At 52.4% G+C, this 19,515-nt stretch overlaps 1 protein-coding gene across 1 annotated transcript in view; it reads left to right on the forward strand.

Moving 5' to 3' along the window:
• The first annotated feature begins 281 nt into the window (after positions 1-281).
• The window catches only part of LOC148042273 (serine/threonine-protein kinase MRCK gamma-like), a 30,678-nt gene continuing 11,444 nt past the window's right edge, over positions 282-19,515 (forward strand). Inside the window, exons 1-7 of the mRNA XM_087703048.1 lie at positions 282-564; positions 2,094-2,185; positions 4,226-4,309; positions 5,553-5,648; positions 8,539-8,687; positions 15,168-15,261; positions 16,344-16,544. Coding sequence (XP_087559174.1) covers positions 414-564; positions 2,094-2,185; positions 4,226-4,309; positions 5,553-5,648; positions 8,539-8,687; positions 15,168-15,261; positions 16,344-16,544 — 867 coding nt within the window. The 5' untranslated portion in view covers positions 282-413. The remainder of the gene's footprint in view (positions 565-2,093; positions 2,186-4,225; positions 4,310-5,552; positions 5,649-8,538; positions 8,688-15,167; positions 15,262-16,343; positions 16,545-19,515) is intronic.

Here is a 19,515-nt window from a genome sequence, read left to right on the forward strand (position 1 = left end):
AGCACGAGGCTCCGCGTCCTTTCAGCCCGAGCGGCCGCCAGGCCAAGTGCGCGCCTTCGCTTCGGCGACAAAACGGCAGCCCTGGAGAGCTACTGTGGTGCCAGGCTGGGCGAAGGGAGCCGGCGGCGGCGGGCGGGCGCCCTCCCCTCCCTCCCGCAGCGGAGCCTCCCTCGGCCTCTCGGAACGGCCAAGCTCCCCAAGTTCCCCCGAAACGGCTGCGCTGCGCCCCTCCCCCCCGCAGCCTTAGTTTCTCCTTGGGAGGAAAATGCAGCGCCGCCGCCCCCTCCTGCCCCCCCCCGTCATTCCACGGGGCAGGCGGGCCGGGCGAGTCCGCGGACAAAGTTTCGCCTCCCAGGCAGCCTCCGCCAGCAGCATCCCAAGTTCGGGCCGAGGCAAAACTGTGGCTGAAAAACATGACAGCAGCCTTCCAGTATTTGAGGGGCTGCCCCAAAGAAGAGGGGGTGAAATTATTCTCCAAAGCACCAGAAGGGCAGGACAAGAAACAAGGGATGGGAACTAACCAAGGAGAGAAGCGACCTGGAATGAAGGAGAAACTTCCTGACAGTGAGTGATGCTCCATCACTGGAGGTTTTTAAGAAGAGACTGGACACTTGTTTGTCTGAAATGGTGTAGGGTCTCCTGCTTGAGCAGGGGGCTGGTCTAGAAGACCTCCAAGGTCCCTTCCAATCCTGGGGTTCTCCTGCCTCGACCTCTCGATTTTATTTCAAGAGCCCCGCTAGGGGGCAGCAGCTGACCAATCTTGGCTGATCTTTGGCTAGGAAAGAAAAACCACCCCTGAATTGTAAGCGCAGGGAAAGCGTCCTCCTCCTCCTCCTCCTCCTCCTCGGCCGGGACAGCCAGCATGTGCAGCCCGCTGGAGCGGCGCCTGGCCGGGCTGCGGGCTCTGCTGGGGGGCGAGGGGGCGGCGGGCCTGGAGGGGCTGGAGGGGCTGCTCGACCTCCTGCTCTGCGTCCACCAGGAATGCAGCGCCGCCCTGCTGCGCCGCGAGAGGAGCGTCCAGCAGTTTCTGGAGTGGGGTGAGTCGGGGGCTGGATGGGGAGGGGGCTCCTGGGCACGTGCAGAGTGCGGAGGCTCCAGCGGAGGAGCCTCTGAGCGGGACGAGCCTGGGACAGAGGTTGCTTCGGAGCCTCCAGGCTGAGGGAGGGAGGTGGAGGGGGGGGGCTTGGCTAGGACTGGAGAGAGCTTAGCCCACCCCGCTTTTGGAGAGGGGTCTTGGCTGGAAGAGGTCCCCCTTCCTTCTTTCTTCTTTCTTTCTTTCTTTCTTTCTTTCTTTCTTTCTTTCTTTCTTTCTTTCTTTCTTTCTTTCTTTCTTTCTTTCTTTCTTTCTTTCTTTCTTTCTTTCTTGTTTCCAAAAACAAGGACACTTTCTGACTCACGCAGAATTATCAGGCTGGCTTGGGAGGACGAAAACAGGTGGAATCTGCGTAGGAAACACTGCCCAGATGCCAATCTTGGCTACCCAAAACCCCATTGGCCTAATCCTTATCTCTGCACCCACTTTCTCGGCCTGCATTCGCACAATCCCCAGGACTGCCTTTTCGTAGGAAGGGAAATCTCAGAATTGTGGGTTTAGATGTAGCTAAGGATCGGAAGGGCTTTGGAAGGGAGGCCACCAAGCGATCCCCAGGGTATCAGCTAGGCCGGGTATTCCCCAAAGTGAAAACAAACCAGGCCAGAAGTAAGTGACAGGCACATCCTTTCCACATTGCTTCCAAGAAAACCAGGGCTTGGCTAGTCTGACGAACCGAGTCATGTGTGAAGCCACAACAACATCCAATAACCAGGTTAACTTTACGACGTGAAACAGGCAAAGATGTCAAAATTAGGAGAAAGTCCTTATTTTTAGCGGTCTCCTGGCAGAGGTGCAGAATTAACTCTCTTCTGGCTGTCCCTGAATCACCCAAGCAAGCACCCAACTAACTAAAGTTTAAAAGAAATCAAGCTTGACACGCAGAACGGCTGCGGCTTTTCAAGCCTCCGTTTCAGCCGGTTTTCCGCTGGTGCCGTTGTGGCGAAGGACTCCGTAAAACAAGTTTCTTTCTTTCTCTTTTTTTATTTTCTCCTCTCCACAGCCTCCCCGTTGGTTTCCCGGGTGAAACAGCTGAGTTTGCGTCGTGACGACTTCGAGATCCTGAAGGTGATCGGGAGAGGAGCCTTTGGGGAGGTGAGTCCCCAGAAATGGGGGGGATTTAAAGCCACGGCGACCTCAGGAGTCAGGAGGCACTTCGGCACTGATAAAAAGTGACATAAGAATGATCCTCGCACTTATGACTGCCACCGGGTTCCCCCACTGTCACATTAACAAAATTTGGGCACTGGGAAACCATCCTATTATTTATGACATTTGAATTATCCTGGATTCATTAGATCGCCATTTACGGCTTCCCCAGCCAGTTTCCCACAAGCAAGGTGACGGGTGGAAACTGGATCCATTTAAAGACTGAATGTTTCACTGAATGATTGCAGTGATTCACTTACCAACCCGGAGAAAAATAAATCATAATATCGGGCCCGATTCACTTAGCCATAATATTATTTTTTGCTTTTAATGACTCCGTAATCCCTTGTATCGGGGTAGAGTCAGGGCAACTGAATGGAGCCATGTGTTTACTGGCCAGATGCCCTTTCTGTCGCCAGGGCAGAGTTCGCAGCAGATATATTCTCATTGTGCCCAGAGAAGAAACTATATATTTGCCCGATTTACTTAACCATCTAGCTTAGCAACAGACATACCGGCAAAAATGGATGTTATATGCTGAGAACTCACTTTTCTGCGTAAACTCATGTTTCATTTCTGCCCTTGGATTGTACACTCGATCTGGGGGGATTCACAAAATGCCGTAAGCAGAAACATTGACCGAGCTTCCTGCTGTTGATGTCTTTGCAGAGGGGCAGAATCTGCGTCCACTGAAGCAAAATTCCTAGGTTGCATCAACAGAGGGTCTTCTAGTCCAGCCCCCTTGCTCAAGCAGGAGACCCTTACAGAATAACAGAGGTGGAAGGGACCTTGGAGGTCTTCTAGTCCAGCCCCCTTGCTCAAGCAGGAGACCCTTACAGAATAACAGAGGTGGAAGGGACCTTGGAGGTCTTCTAGTCCAGCCCCCTTTGCTCAAGCAGGAGATCCTTACAGAATAACAGAGGTGGAAGGGACCTTGGAGGTCTTCTAGTCCAGCCCCCTTGCTCAAGCAGGAGATCCTTACAGAATAACAGAGGTGGAAGGGACCTTGGAGGTCTTCTAGTCCAGCCCCCTTTGCTCAAGCAGGAGACCCTTACACAATAACAGAGGTGGAAGGGACCTTGGAGGTCATCCAGTCCATCCCCTTTACTCAAGCAGGAGATCCTTACAGAATAACAGAGGTGGAAGGGACCTTAGAGGTCTTCTAGTCCAGCCCCCTGGATCAAGCAGGAGACCCTTACAGAATAACAGAGGTGGAAGGGACCTTGGAGGTCTTCTAGTCCAGCCCCCTGGATCAAGCAGGAGAGCCTTACAGAATAACAGAGGTGGAAGGGACCTTGGAGATCTTCTAGTCTAGCCCCCTTGCTCACTCAGGAGAACCTTACAGAATAACATAGTTGGAAGGGACCTTGGAGGTCATCTAGTCCAGCCCCCTGCTCAGGCAGGAGACCCTTTTCCATTCCAGACAAAGAGCTGTCCAGTCTCTTCTTGAAAACCTCCAAGGATGGAGTGCCCACAATTTCTGGTGGCAAGCTGTTCCACTGGTTAATAATTGTTCACTAGTTAATTGCTGATTGTATCAAGGTCACATGAAGTGCTAGTACCATTTTATACTGAACTGGTCAGACCACACTTGGAATGCTGCATCCAATTCCGGGTACCCCGATAGAAGAAAAGATGTGGGGACTCTGGAAAGAGTGCAGAGAAGAAATAGTCAGGACAAGAAGCAATGGATGGAAACTAATCAAGGAAAGAAGCAACCTGGAATTAAGGAGAAACTTCCTAACACTAAGGACAATTAACCAGTGGAACAGCTTGCCACCAGAGGTTGTGAGAGCTCCATCACTGGAGATCTTCAAGAAGAGACTGGACTGCCACTTTTTAGAAATGGTGCAAGGTCTCCTGCTTGAGCAGGGGGTTGGACTACATGACCCACAAGGTCCCTTCCAGCTCGGTTATTCTATGATTCTGTGTTCTTATTCTAATGGCTCCCCTGCCCCATCTCTCTCCTGCTCTCTCCCCTCCCAGGTGGCCGTCGTGCGAATGAAGCAGACGGAGGAAATCTACGCCATGAAGATTCTGCACAAGTGGGAAATGCTGAAGAGAACCGAGGTGACAATTCCCAGGCCCTGCCAAAGTCAAAACCAGTGATCTCAGCAAGTTAGATCTCCTTGGATGGGAGACCACTACGAGATCACCAAGCTAGCCCGGGAAAGCAGCTGGAGAAAGGCGGCATTAAAACCATTTTTGTGCCGTTGTCAAGAAAATGACCGATGTGGAATTCGGCCATTTGGGGGTCCCTACTTCTAATTTTCATTGATTCCTTTGTTTGATTAATCCAGAAACTTTCTTAGCCATCAAGTGGGCTGGTTGGTTGTAGGAAGATGGGGATAGGGGATCCCAACCTCGCCACGCACACACACAAAGACCCCGCCCTTCTTTGAATTCAGATTGAATTATTGTCACTTCTTTCTTGGTTGTGAGCCTTGCGGAGTCGCTGAGAGTCGGTGGCATATAAATGGAATAAATTATGATCATTGTGGGTAGTGAAGAGTGAAGGTTCACGATCTGAGGTGGGAGAAAACTTCAAGTCCTAACCAAAGACCTAAGAATTATTTTTGTAATTAGGATTTATTAAGGTGATTTTCAGGGACGTGGCGGCTCAGTGGCTAAGACGTTGAGCTTGTCGATCAGAAAGGTCGGCAGTTGGGCGGTTCGAATCCCCAGCGCCGCATAACAGAGTGAGCTCCTGTTCCTTGTCCCACCTTCTGCCAACCTAGCAGTTCGAAAGCACATAAAAATGCAAGTAGAAAAATAGGAACCACCTTTGGTGGGAAGGGAAGAGCGTTCCATGCGTCTTCGGCATTGAGTCATGCCCGCCACATGACCACGGAGACGTCTTTGGACAGCGCTGGCTCTTCGGCTTTGAAACAGAGATGAGCAGCGCCCCCTAGAGTCAGGAACGACTACCACAGATGTGCAAGGGGAACCTTTGCCTTTTACCTTGATTTTAGTAGCTTATTCAGGTTATTCATTATTTACTTTCATATTAATAATTTACATTTTATAGTTTTGGGGGGCCTTCCCAGCCAGTTTCTGGCAAGCAAAATCAGTGGAGAAGCTGACAGGGAAGGTTGCAAGCCGTGGGCATGTGATGTCCCGCTTAATGACTGCACCACTTAACGACTGCACCACTTAATGACAAATAGTCCTCGACTTAACGGCCACACTGACACCACCAAAATTTGCGATCGTAAGTCGAGGAACGTCTGTATCCTTTTTCTGCGCCTGAATAGCATAGGTTTCAGGTGTGTTAAGTAGAGATGTGTCATCTTTTGCACCCGTCTCCTTTCAGACGGCCTGTTTCCGAGAGGAGCGGGATGTCCTCGTGCATGGAGATCGACAGTGGATTACCACGCTGCATTACGCCTTCCAGGACGAGCACTATCTGGTGAGACGAGGATGCGTTTTTGAATCCTGTGGGGCAGGAGATTTTGAACTGGGTTTCCTCTCGGATGTCGGTCTGTTGGGAACCAGCATTGGTGGTTTCCGTCTGTGGAGTGGAGCCTGGGGACGAAGTGAATGGAGAAAGGGATTCTGTGCAGTGGATGCTTGGCCCCATTTTGGCCTCTGAGTCAGTTGTTTGCAAACCTGATTTCCTCGGTTCACATGACATGCTAACCCCAGCTTCCAGGTTTTGTGTGTGTGTGTGTGTGTGTGTGTGTTGTGTGAATCGAGAATATCGGGCGCCAATAGAGGGAGACGCTTGTAAAATTTTGGACATGCTTTGGAAGGAGGGAGGGTGCCATGATAGTGCAATAGATTTGTTAAGGTTCAACTAGGAGGGGGAAATAAGGGTTTTTGTCCTTTTTAATTCTCATTTTTTCTTGTCCAGTTTTGATTTGCCTTTGTTAAATGTTTTTCTTTTTCTTTTGGGTTTTGCATTTTCATCTTCTTTGAATAAAATAAAAAATTAAAGGTGGAGGATAGAAAAGTGGATTCATTTCCCTTCTGTTGCATGGTTCCCTCTCAAGCCAGTTCCCAGTCTGGCTTCAGACCCGGTTACAGCACAGAAACCGCTTTGGTCGCATTGACTGATGATCTCTGGAGAGCTAGGGATGGAGGCCATGCTTCCATCCTAGTTCTCCTGGACCTCTCAGCGGCTTTCGATACCATCGACCATGGTATCCTTCTGCGACGACTGCGGGAGATAGGGGTGGGCGGCACTGTCTTGCAGTGGTTCTCCTCCTATCTCTCGGACAGGTCGCAGTCGGTGTTAGTGGGGGGGCAGAGATCGTCCCTGAGGCCCCTAACCTATGGGGTGCCGCAGGGGTCGGTCCTATCCCCCCTACTATTTAACATTTACATGAAACCGCTGGGCGAGATCATCCGAAGGCACGGGATAAAATACCACCAATATGCGGACGATACACAGTTGTATCTGTCCGCCCCGTGCCAACTCAATGAAGCGGTGGACGTGATGAACCGGGGACTGGAAGCTGTTAAAGACTGGATGAGAGCAAACAAACTGATACTCAACCCAGACAAGACCGAGTGGCTGTTGTGTTTCCCTCCCAAAAATTTGACCAACATACCATCACTCAGGCTGGGGGGGCAAAATTTATACCCCTCAGAAAGGGCCCGCAACTTGGGAGTCCTCCTGGATTCACAGCTAACTTTTGACCACCATCTCTCAGCTGTGACCAGGGGGGCATTTGCCCAGGTTCGCCTGGTGCGCCAGTTGCGGCCCTACCTGAATCGGGAGGCCCTCACAACAGTCACTCGAGCCCTTGTGATCTCTAGGCTGGAATACTGTAATGTGCTCTACATGGGGCTGCCCTTGAAGAGCATCCGAAGACTTCAGCTAGTCCAGAATGCGGCCGCGCGAGTGATCGTGGGCGCACCACGGTTCGCCCACATAACACCGATCCTCCGTGAGCTGCACTGGCTACCTGTTGGTCTCCGGGTGCACTTCAAGGTCTTACTCACCACCTATAAAGCGCTCCATGGTAGTGGATCTGGCTATTTGAGAGACCGCCTTCTGCCAATTACCTCCCTGCGTCCCATCAGATCGCATAGAGTTGGCCTCCTCCGTATCCCATCCGCCAGTCAGTGCCGACTGGCGACTACTCGGAGGAGAGCCTTCTCTGTTGCGGCTCCGACACTATGGAACAATCTCCCCGTGGAGATTCGTACCCTCACCACCGTCCAGGCCTTCCGCACAGCCCTCAAGAACTGGCTAGCCCATCAGGCCTGGGGATAATCTTATTTTCGCCCCTCCCGAATGCTGAGTGAATGTTGAGTTTTACTGTCTAATTTACTTTGTGCACATCTCTTTTTGGTATTGTCCTACACTCCCCTTCCCTTTCTTGATTGTAAGCCGCCCTGAGTCCCCTCAGGGAAAAGGGCGGCCTATAAATAAACAAATCTAAATCTAAATCTAAGCCCAACCCTTCCAGTCAGGAGCATCTGTGGGGCTGGCTTCAATTGTTGCTAAAAGCGATGGAAAAATGGTCATTTCTTTGCAAACTTTCAGAAAATTGGCCTGTCACCTCGCTGCCCACTGATCATGACTGCCCAGTGCTTTTCTTGATGCCCTGCTCCCCAAAATGTCTTTGGAAGAATGTAGTGTCAGAAAATCTTGTAACGATTCAATGCCAGCAAAACTGATTTGTACCATCTTTCCTCACAGTGGACTAGAAACCTGAAAAGGCCACTGGCCTCTGGTTCTAACTGCAGCTTGAAGTAACCAGGTGAACCTGAGGTAAAAAATGAAGGATTGGCAATCCTGATTTTCCTCACTAGTCTTTCTCAATCTGGGCAGCTATAAAATGAGTGGACTTCAACTCCCAGAATTCCCCAACCAGCTGGGCTGATGGATAGACTTCAACTCCCAGAATTCCCCAACCAGCTGGGCTGATGGATGGACTTCAACTCCCAGAATTCCCCAACCAGCTGGGCTGATGGAATTCTGGGAGTTGAAGTCCACCCGTCTTAAAGCTGCCCAGATTGAGAACACAATTCCACACTCTGACCCATGTGCAAATATTGTCCCACAATTCTGGTCGGCAGTGCAAGCTGAAGATGCTGGGCTTTGCAGTCTCCACCAAATGAGAATTTTGCACCAAAACATTCCCAGAAGCCGCCATTATCTGAAATTCAGGGAGGAAATGGAGTTCAGTTCATTCAGACTTCCGTATTCACCACAGGGAAGGTGTGAACTTCAGCTCCCAGAATTCTCAGCAAGCCCCTCGCCGACTGGGGAATTCTGGGAGTCAAAGTCCCCACCTGCAGAACGCAGGTTGGGAAGGGATGCTAGAGGTTGGCACTTCTTTTGACAGTACCTGGTGATGGATTATTACGCCGGAGGAGACCTACTCACTCTGCTGAGCAAGTTTGAGGACCGGCTGCCAGAAAACATGGCCTGTTTCTACCTGGCAGAGATGGTCCTGGCCATCCATTCCCTCCATTCCCTCCAATACATCCACAGGTAAGTCTAGGCGGTTGATTTGAGCTCCAAGCTTGGCAAACGTTTCATCACTGTTCGAGGAGACATTGTCAGTGTGCTCTGAAGTGTGCTCGTCTGTGAGGTCTTTAAATCCCTTTTTATGAGATGCAAATTAGTCTGAATCTTGTTTGTTCGGAAGTTCAGTTTGGACAGGTAAGTCTCTTCTTCCTTTTTCCTTCTGTTAACGTTGAGCGTGGACGGGGAGGCTCCCTGGGATGGGTCAGAAAGCCACAAGGCGACTTATGACAGCACAATTGCACTTCGTAGGTTGTCCTTGACTTACGACAGTTATTATTATTATTATTATTATTATTATTATTATTATTATTATTATTATTATTATTATTTTGAGCCATGGTGGCACAGTGGTTAGAGTGCAGTACTGCAGGCTACTTCTGCTGACTGCCAGCTGTCTACAATTTTGTTATGTATTCAGAATGGTCTACCACTTTAAATGCATTACATTCTAGCCAGCAACAGCCTCTTGCATCCTGGTTGGCTGGGACGCAGTTGAGGCTGTTGCCGGCCACACCTAATTAATGATTGGTTTGTGATCGTATAATTACTTTAAATACTGGGCATGCTTTTCCTAGCCAAGCTAGCTAGCACCTTTCTTTTAATGTTAAATAATAAACTTGCTGCTGTTTGTAATCCTGGCTTCTGCGTTCCTGCCAAACCACAAAACTGGCGACGAAGGTGGGATACTTCGCAACGAATGCTGACCGGCGGAAGGGAAAATTTCTGGCCTTTTCTCCGTAAGTCCTTTTCGCATCTAAGCCACGATGACTTCTGCCTCGCCTCCGTTTGCTCCCTACGGTTCGGGGGGAGAATCCTGGGAGGGATTTATGGAACGTTTCGAGTGTTACCTCATTGCGTCCAGGAGCCAGGCACAGACTGACGAGGAAAAATGCAGTTTCTTCCTTTCTTGTTGCGAACCCTCTATGTTTGCCTCCGCCCGAGCCTTGGCTGCTCCAAGGCAGGCGTATAAGTTAGGCTGGGACACTCTAATGGCCAGGCTCAAAGGACATTATGCACCGACACCCTCAAAGATTGTCCGCCGTTTTGCCTTTCGTCGTCGGGTGCAGAGACCTAATGAGTCAATTAGCCAATTTTTAGAGTCCCTTCGGACTACGGCTGCCCAATGTGACTTTACCAACTTAGAAGAAAACCTGGTGGAGCAGTTTGTATGTGGTGTGCGGGATGTAAACCTGCGAAGCCGTCTGTTCCGCCATCAGGACATTACCTTACTCCAGGCCGTGGAGACTGCTAGAGCAGCGGAGCTCTCGGAGCAGTCCACGGCCGATATCGAGCGGCTACAACTGGCTTCGTCTACCCACACCTCTGCCGGCCCTTTCTCACAAACGAGCCTAGTTGATGACCTGCCACCCTCGGAGGAGCCAACTGATGAAATCGTGGGGCAGCTTAGGACGCAGCCGAAGCGCAAATCTCAACCGCAGTCGGTTGCGCCTCCAACAGCTGGCGCTCCTTGCCGTGGCTGTGGCGGTCGCCATGCCCGTACAGCCTGCCCTTTTCGCAACGTAATCTGTCGCCGTTGCAAATGGCAAGGGCACATCGCTAGGGTTTGCCGTGCCTCACTGCCTGCTCCATCTTTCCTGCAAACCGCTGTTCAACCCCAAGCGCAGCCGCGCCGCCAACCACCGCAGCCCGCTCGGCGGGCTGAAGACTGCTACACCATTGATCAATCGCAAGCCTTTGACTGCTCTCTTAACCAAGCCCCCGCCGGAGCCCGGAAGATCGCTACCACAGTCCAGCTGGAAGGTCAGCTCTGCCGGATGGAGGTGGACTCCGGCTCCTCTCGTTCTCTGTTGTCCTGGGCTCTTTTCTCCCGCCTCTGCCCCAGGGTCTCCCAAAGCCAGCTCCTGCCTGCTAAGACCACTTTAAGGGACTATCAGGGGAATTTTATTCCCACCTTGGGTTCTTTCCCCATTTCGGTCTCTTATGGCCCCTTCGAGGGAAAATTGCCCGTCCTGGTAGTTAGGGATTCCCTCCCTGCTCTTTTAGGCCTGGATTGGTTTCCTGCCCTGGGTCTTTCAATTGGGGGGGTGCATCGGGTTGTTTCGTCTTCCCTAGAAAGCGTCCTGTCCGACTTTGCGGATGTTTTTGACGGCCAGCTAGGCTGTTATAAAGGCACCCCCATATCCCTTAGTCTCGACCCCCAGGTTGCTCCAATTAGGCTGAAGGCCCGCAGGGTGCCTTTTGCCTTAAGGGCCAAGGTTGACGCCGAGCTGGATAAGCTCCTGGCGCAGGGAGTCATCGAGCCCGTTGACCACTCCCCCTGGGAGACCCCGATCGTTCTCCCAGTTAAGCCGGACGGCTCGGTGAAGATCTGTGCCGACTATAAGTCGACGATCAACCTGGCCCTTCAGGCGAATCCCCATCCAGTCCCTGTGGTGCAACACCTGCTCCATTCACTGGGGCAGGGTTGCACATTCGCCAAACTGGATATGGCGCAGGCTTACCAACAGCTCCCGGTGGATGACGATGCAGCGGCTGCGCAGACCATCGTCACCCACCGTGGGGCTTTTCGTTGCCGCCGCCTTCAATTCGGCGTTTCTGTGGCCCCGGGGATCTTCCAGAGCCTTATGGAGCGGTTGCTCCACGGGCTTCCTGGCGTAGTACCATATTTCGACGATGTCCTGATCGCTGCTTCCAGCCACTCGGGACTCGTCGAAGTACTAAGGGAGGTCCTCTTGCGTTTTAGGGGGGCGGGTCTCAAGTTAAAGCGCAGCAAATGTTCGTTTGCTGTCCCGAGGGTGGAATTCTTGGGTTTCTTAATTGACGCCCAAGGCATCCACCCTACGCCTTCTAAGGTTGCAGCTATCAGGAACGCCCCTGTACCCACCTCTAAAGCGGAGTTACAGGCGTTCCTGGGGCTACTTAACTTTTACGCGCCATTCATTCCACATAAGGCGTCATTAGTCGAGCCGCTGCATCGGTTGCTCGACCGATCTGCGGCCTGGTGCTGGGGGACCCGCGAAGCGCAGGCGTTCGCCGCTGTCAGAGAGGTGCTGACGTCATCGGCAGTCCTGGTTCAATATAGTGACAAGATGCCTCTGACACTAGCATGTGACGCCTCTCCCTACGGTTTGGGGGTGGTCCTGAGCCATGTTCTTCCAAATGGCTCGGAGGCCCCGGTGGCCTTTTATTCCCGGACACTTTCCTCGGCGGAGCGTAATTATAGTCAGATCGACAGGGAGGCTCTGGCTGCGGTGTCCGGGATTAAGAGGTTCCACGACTACCTCTACGGTCGGCATTTCATTCTTGTCACTGACCATAAGCCGCTCCTTGGGCTTCTGGCAGGTGACAGGCCGACCCCCCCCCCCCCATTCTCTCCCCACGCATGACACGCTGGACGGAATTCCTTGCGGCGTATTCTTATACGCTGCAATACCGTCCGGGCAAGCAGATTGGGCATGCGGATGCCCTTAGCCGTTGCCCACTGCCGGAGACTGACACCGCCCCCGTGCCAGCCCTCTCTGTTCTATCCATCGCGGCCTCCGGCCTACCCATTTCAGCTGCGGAGGTCGCGGCCTACACGAAGGCCGATCCTATCCTTTCCCAGGTCTCCTCCTGGGTCTTGAGGGGATGGCCCACAGATAAAGTGGCAGAGGGCTTCCGGCCTTTTAAGGCTCGACAAGCGGAGCTGTCCATTCATGGGGGGGTGTCTCATTTGGGGGGATCGGGTAGTGATTCCTGCTGCACTACGGCCACAAGTCCTGCCTCTGCTCCACAGGGACCACCCGGGCATAGCGCGAATGAAGGCCTTAGCCCGTAGCTATGTCTGGTGGCCCTTGTTGGATTCAGAGATAGCGGCTTATGTGGGCCGCTGCGCTACATGTCAACTCTCCAGGCCCAATCCTCCGGCCGGGCCTGCTCGGGAGTGGGAGGTTCCGAGAGGCCCGTGGTCACGCCTCCATGAAGATTTTGCCGGTCCCTTCCACGGCCAGGATTTCCTGATTGTGGTGGACGCCTACTCTCGGTGGGTGGAATTGGTCCTGATGGCCTCCACCACGGCCGAGAGTACGGTTCGGGCCTTACGCAGACTGTTCGCAACCCATGGGTTGCCGGACATACTTGTGTCGGATAACGGCCCGCAATTCACAGCCACCACATTTCAGGAGTTCCTGGCCGAGCAAGGGATCCGGCATGCGCCCATAGCCCCGTACCACCCAGCTAGTAATGGCCGGGCGGAGCGGGCAGTCCGCTCAGCTAAGGAAGCACTGGGCCGTATGGACCGGGGCGACTGGCAGATGAGAGTGGCGGCTTACTTGTTAAGCCAGCATTCCACCCCCTGCCCGATAACCAACAAAAGCCCCGCGGAGCTCTTGATGGGCCGGCGCCTGCGGACATCCCTGGATAGACTCCATCCGCTCTATTCAGGGGATCAGCCATGCAATCTGGGGGTTCTCCCTTCCCGTTCCTTTAGACAGGGGGATCTGGTGTGGGCCCGCTCTTTTGCCGGGGAGCCCAGGTGGGTCCCAGCTAGAGTAACTGCCCTGACAGGTCCCTGTTCTTTCAGGGTCGGATTGGCTGATGGATCCGAGTGGAGGAGCCACTTGGATCAGTTAAGGAGGCGCCTCCCAGCGGAGGCGGGCAATCCGGACTTCGCTGGACGAGACGACGCTGCACACTCGGGGTTGCCGTGTGAGGCCTTTATACACCCAGGCCTCGCCTATCCACAACCAGACACTGCTAAATCCGACGAATTGCAACAACGGGCCTTTTCCAAGCCAGGCCCGGCCTGTCCGAGCGCCCCCTGCCGGGAAGCGAAATCGTCGGCTCAAACCGCCATCGAAGAGTTACCGGTCGATGCTCCTACCCCCCGAGACACCCCTCCAATGCTCTCCCCTACATCTGTGGACACGCCACCCCGGCCTGGCTTACCGGCGTTGTTGAGCCCGCCTCCGGGGCCGTGCCAAGATGGCGTCCCTCGGAGCTGCACTCCCTTCGGGGAGGAGCTACAACGAGCAGGTCCATCTCCGCCGACGACTGTTGTTGAACTAAGGAGATCTGCACGGGTCCGGCACCGTCCCGCCTACCTTCGCGACTACGCATGCTCCATCTGGGAGCATGCGCCAAACTGGGGGGAAGGGGTGTTATGTATTCAGAATGGTCTACCACTTTAAATGCATTACATTCTAGCCAGCAACAGCCTCTTGCATCCTGGTTGGCTGGGACGCAGTTGAGGCTGTTGCCGGCCACACCTAATTAATGATTGGTTTGTGATCGTATAATTACTTTAAATACTGGGCGTGCTTTTCCTAGCCAAGCTAGCTAGCACCTTTCTTTTAATGTTAAATAATAAACTTGCTGCTGTTTGTAATCCTGGCTTCTGCGTTCCTGCCAAACCACAAAAAATTTGACAGTTCAAATCCCACCAGGCTCAAGGTTGACTCAGCCTTTCATCCTTCCCGAGGTCAGTAAAATGAGGATCCAGATTGTTGGGGGCAAGAGGCTGACTTTGTAAACCGCTTAGAGTGGGCTGTGAAGCACTTTGAAGCAGTATATAAATGCTACTGCTACCTTCCTTTCTCCCTGCTTGGTAATTTCTGGGGAGTTTTACGGAAAGTGAGGGAGAAAAATCACACAGCAATGTTGTAACCACCATAGTAGGGGGGTTTCACCATATTTGCAGACCCCTGTGCCCTAGCCGGGAATCCCTGAAGTTAGGTTGGAAAGAAACTGAGATGGCTTGCCAAAATTGGCCAGCTTACCCACTCCCCACCCCCCGCTTGGTCCATAACAGAAACAGCACTTAGACTTATATACCGCTTCACAGTGCTTTCCAGCCCTCTCTAAGTGGTTTACAGAGTCAGCCTCTTGTCCCCCAACAATCTGGGTCCTCATTTTACCCACCTTGGAAGGACGGAAGGCTGAGTCAATCTTGAGTCGGTCGGGATCGAATTCCTAACTCTGGGAAGAGTTTGCTTGTAATTCTGTATTCCAACTAGAGGAAGGAAGGAAGGAAGGAAGGAAGGAAGGAAGGAAGGAAGGAAGGAAGGAAGGAAGGAAGGAAGGAAGGAAGGAAGGAAGGAAGGAAGGAAGGAAGGAAGGAAGGAAGGAAAATAGCAGTAGCACTTAGATGTATATCCCGCTTCACAGTGGTTTTACAGCCCCCTCTAAGCGGTTTACAGAGTCAGCCTCTTGTCCCCCAACAATTTTGGTCCTCATTTTACCCACCTCGGAAGGACGGAAGGCTGGGTAAATCATGAGTCGGTCAGGACTGAACTGCTGGCAGTTGGCAGAGTTAGTCTGCAATACTGCATTGTAACCACTGTGCCACCATGACTCTAAAAGTCACCCCCCCCCCACCATTGTTTACCATGTTTGAGGGAAGGAGCGGGTGGCACCCTGGTCCTTCCCCGAGAGCCCAACAGCCCCCCAACCTTTCTACATTTCTGAGGTCCCACCACTTACCAAGGGGGGCCCTTCCCTCCACAGGGACATCAAGCCCGACAATATCCTGATTGACACCAGCGGGCACATCCGCCTAGCGGACTTTGGTTCCTGCCTTCGCCTGGCTCCGGACGGCACGGTGAGCTTGGCCTGGGGTCGGATGGGGATTGGCGTCCAGCCATGGTTGGGGAAGGCTGCCCTGGATGGTCGTGGGGTAGACAGACCGCCCCCCACCACCACCAGGCAGCTCAGGAGTGTCAGAGCGAAGAGGGTGGGGTCTTTGCCAATGTATTGTGGGCATCAGTTTTGGTAGGAGGCCATTCATTTCCTGAAAATGGTCTTTTTAGTTGCACACGGCATGTTTTGTTAAACTAAGACCAAGTTTAGAGTGCACCCAAGTTTAGAATTAAGCCAGGTTTAGAACTAAGCCATGTTTAGAGCTAAGCCAGGTTTAGAGCTAAGCCAGGTTCAGAATTAAGCCAAGTTTAGAGCTAAACTAGGCTTAGAGCTAAACCAGATTTAGAGCTAAGCAAGGGTTAGAGCTAAAATGGGTTTAGAGCTAAGCCAGGTTCAGAATTAAGGCAGGTTTAGGGCTAAACCAGGTTTAGAGCTAAGACGGGTTTAGAGTTAAGCCAGGTTTAGAGTTAAGTAAGGTTTAGAGCTAAGCCAGGTTTAGAACTAAGCCTGTATAGAGCTAAGCCAAGTTCAGAATTAAGCCAAGTTTAGAGTTAAACTAGGCTTAGAGCTAAACCAGGTTCAGAATTAAGGCAGGTTTCGAGCTAAGCCAGGTTTACAGTTAAACCAGGTTTACAGTTAAACCAGGTTTACAGTTAAACCAGGTTTACAGTTAAACCAGGTTTACAGTTATACTGGTTCTGGGAACTGTAACCATAGGGGTCTACGGAGAGGGGGCGGGAGAGCAAGGAGTGGTTTTGGGTGTCAAATGATGTCAAGTGTCATCAAGCCAACACACGAAATACGTCGAGGGCATCCGCTATGCTCCAAATAAATCAGCATTTGTATAAAGCCACGTTTTTTTTCCAACCTTGGCGACCTTTGGAAGGGTGGACTTCAACTCCCAGAATTCCATGCTGGCTGGGGGGGGGATTCTGGGAGTCCACCCTTCCAAAGGTTGCCGAGAGGCTCTTTCGATCTTAATCCAAAGGATAAACTTGAAAGGTGGCAGAATCTGAACTGGGCTCTGCCTTTCCTTCCCCCCAGGCGGAGTCATCGGTGGGGGTGGGCACCCCCGATTACGTCTCCCCAGAGATCCTGCAAGCCATGGAGGACCGCAAGGGCAAATACGGGCCCGAGTGCGACTGGTGGTCCCTGGGCGTCTGCATGTACGAGCTGCTTTTCGGGGAAAAGCCTTTCCACGCCGAGTCCCTGGTGGAGACCTACGGCAAAATCATGAACCACGAGGTGAGCCAGGCGGGCACCGGGGGGGGGGGGGGAGAAAGACCGCGGAAATGATTTTTAAAAACGTTCTACAGGTAGCCCTCAAGGGTAAGATTCAGCCGGTTTTGCATCTCGTTTGCCGAACCGGTGGTTGCAAGGAGTGGCTGGCCCCACCCCGCCCAACCCTCCCTTCCCAGGAGTCTGCATGCGGTAGGGGTGGGCTCCGGCAGCCGCTACTGCTGGTTTACTTCTGGGCGGGCCACGCATGCACACGCACACCACAATAAAAATTGTTCTGCGCATGCGCAGAAGCCAAAAGCGAGATGGTGCGGCCGTAGAAGAACCAGTTCGGGGACGTGGCCAGCCTGGGTCACATTGTTTCTAGCAACCCAGGCCACCAAACCACTACCAGTTTGGGGTCCGTTCATCATACCGAGTAAGTGCAGGGCCCACACGGAGGCTCCAGGAGGGCGAAAAATGGGCCTCCTGGAAATTCCAGAAGTCCGGAAACGGGTGCGTTTTTGGCTTCCGGAGGGCCTCTGAAGCCCTGGGGAGGCCTCCCGGAAGCTCAAGGAAAGCCTCCGGAGCCTGGGGAGGCTGAAAGCTCCCCCTCCATGGTGCAGGAGGCCGAGTAGGCCACGCCCACCATGGCCACACCCACCCAAGCCGAGAACCGTTTGCTAACGTTTTTCAATCCCATCCCTGGTAGTCCTCGATTTACGACCACAATGCAGCCCCCACATTACTGACAACTCAGCAAGACAGTGGCTAAATGAGTCCCCCCCCAATTATATGACTTTTCTTGCTGTGGTTGTTAAATGAATCACTGCAGCTGTTTCAGTTAGTAACCCGGTTGTTAAATGAATCGGGCTTCCTCCTTGATTTGGCTTGTCAGAAGGTCGCAAAAGGGCGAATCACCTGACCCCCTGGGACACTGCGGCCGTCGTAAATATGAGTCGGTTGCCAAGACTCTGGATTTCGATCACACCTGCCACAGGGATGCTGTAACGGTCATAAGTGTGGACAAAGGTCCTTTTTTTCAGGGTCTTCGGACGGGCACCAAATGACCCGTTGTAAGTCGAGACTGCCTGTACTTACTTGTTTTGCAAGTGCTTGTTATGCACACGTGATGGCCAAACCCTCGTTTGCAATTGGTTTGCAACTGGCAGGAAGAGCCAACACCCAAAAAGAGAAGCTGGGGATCCAGAAAGATCTTGATGGACTTGAACAATGGGCCCCGTCCAAGAAAATGACATTTAATGGGGAGAAAAGCAAAGTTTCACACCTATGCAGGAAAAACCAAAGGTTCAAGTACCGGTTAGGCGCAACCTGGCTCAACAACAGGAACTGGGGGGGGGGGGGACCCTGGAGTCAGGTAGACAGTTTAGACAGGGTTGGAAGGGGATTCCAGATGTGGGGGGCATGGGGGGGCAGGAAGTAGTACACCCACCGTTTTCATTCCAAAGAGAAGCAGGAAATCACCCCACTCTCTTGACCTGCTTGTAGGCAGGCTGTGGGTGCCCTCCCAGCGGCTGATGGAGCCTTTCCATGGGGCAGGGCCTCTGGTGGCACTACTCAGATGAACAGAGCTGGAAGGGACCTTGGAGGTCACCTAGTCCAACCCCCACCCAACCAGGAGACCCTACACTCTTTCTGACAAAGGGCACTCCAGTCTCTTCTTGAAAGCCTCCAGGGATGAAGCTCCCACAACCTCCGAAGGCAACCTCTGTTTCAATGAATATAGATTAACAGAGTTGGAAGGGACCTTGGAGGTCATCTAGTCCAACCCCCACCCAACCAGGAGACCCTACACCATTTCCGACAGAGGGCAGTCCAGTCTCTTCTTGAAAGCCTCCAGGGATGAAGCTCCCACAACCTCCGAAGGCAACCTCTGTTTCAATGAATATAGATTAACAGAGTTGGAAGGGACCTTGGAGGTCATCTAGTCCAACCCCCACCCAACCAGGAGACCCTACACCATTTCCGACAGAGGGCAGTCCAGTCTCTTCTTGAAAGCCTCCAGGGATGAAGCTCCCATAAAATGATCCCTTAAACGTGAGCCAGCCGTGCACGGCAGCAGCCAAAAAAGCGAATACAATCCTTGGTTGTATAAACAGAGGCATTGAATCAAAACCGTGTGAAGTCTTAGTATAAAATTTGATAAATCCTCGGTACGGCCACACCTGGAATACGGCATCGAGTTTTGGTCGCCAGACTACAAAAATAAGATGTTGAGACTTTGGAAAAAGTTCAGAGAAGAGCAACTAAGATGATTAAAGGCCTGAAGAGTAAAACATATGAGGAACGGTTGCAGGAATTGGGTCTGGCTAGTCTAAAGAAAAGAAGAATTAGGGGTGACATGATAGCAGTCTTCCAAAATTTGAGGGGCTGCCCCCAAGAAGAGGGGGTTAATTTATTCTCCAAAGCACCAGAAGGCAGGACAAGAAACAATGGATGGAAACTAATCAAGGAGAGAAGCAGGAGAAGGAATTAAGGAGAAACTTCCTAACAGTGAGGACAATTAGCCAGTGGAACAGCTTGCCACCAGAAATCGTGGGCGCACCATCCCTGGAGGTCTTCAAGAAGAGGCAGACAAGGAAGAATGGATGGAAACTGACCAAGGAGAGATTCAACCTGGAAGGAGGAGGAATTTCCTGACAGGGAGAACAATCAACCCATGGAACAGAAGTTGCCTTCAGAAGTTGTGGAAGCTTCATCCCTGGAGGCTTTCAAGAAGAGACTGGACTGTCCTCGGTCAGAAGTGGTGTAGGGTCACCCGCTTGGGCCGGGGGTTGGACTAGATGACCTACAAGGTCCCTTCCAACTCTGTTAGTCTGCAAAGAACAGAAGTTGTGTGAGCTTCATCCCTGGAGCCTTTCAAGAAGAGACTGGGCAGCCACTTGTCTGAAATGGTATAGGATCTCCTGCTTGAGCAGGGGGCTGGACTAGAAGACCTCCAAGGTCCCTTCCGGCTCTATCCTGATTTTGATTCCTT

The sequence above is a fragment of the Thamnophis sirtalis genome, unplaced genomic scaffold (assembly GCF_051295495.1).
Source record: "Thamnophis sirtalis isolate CommonGarterSnake01/CBP01778 unplaced genomic scaffold, rThaSir2_p1.2 scaffold_19, whole genome shotgun sequence".
Lineage (NCBI taxonomy): Eukaryota > Metazoa > Chordata > Lepidosauria > Squamata > Natricidae > Thamnophis > Thamnophis sirtalis.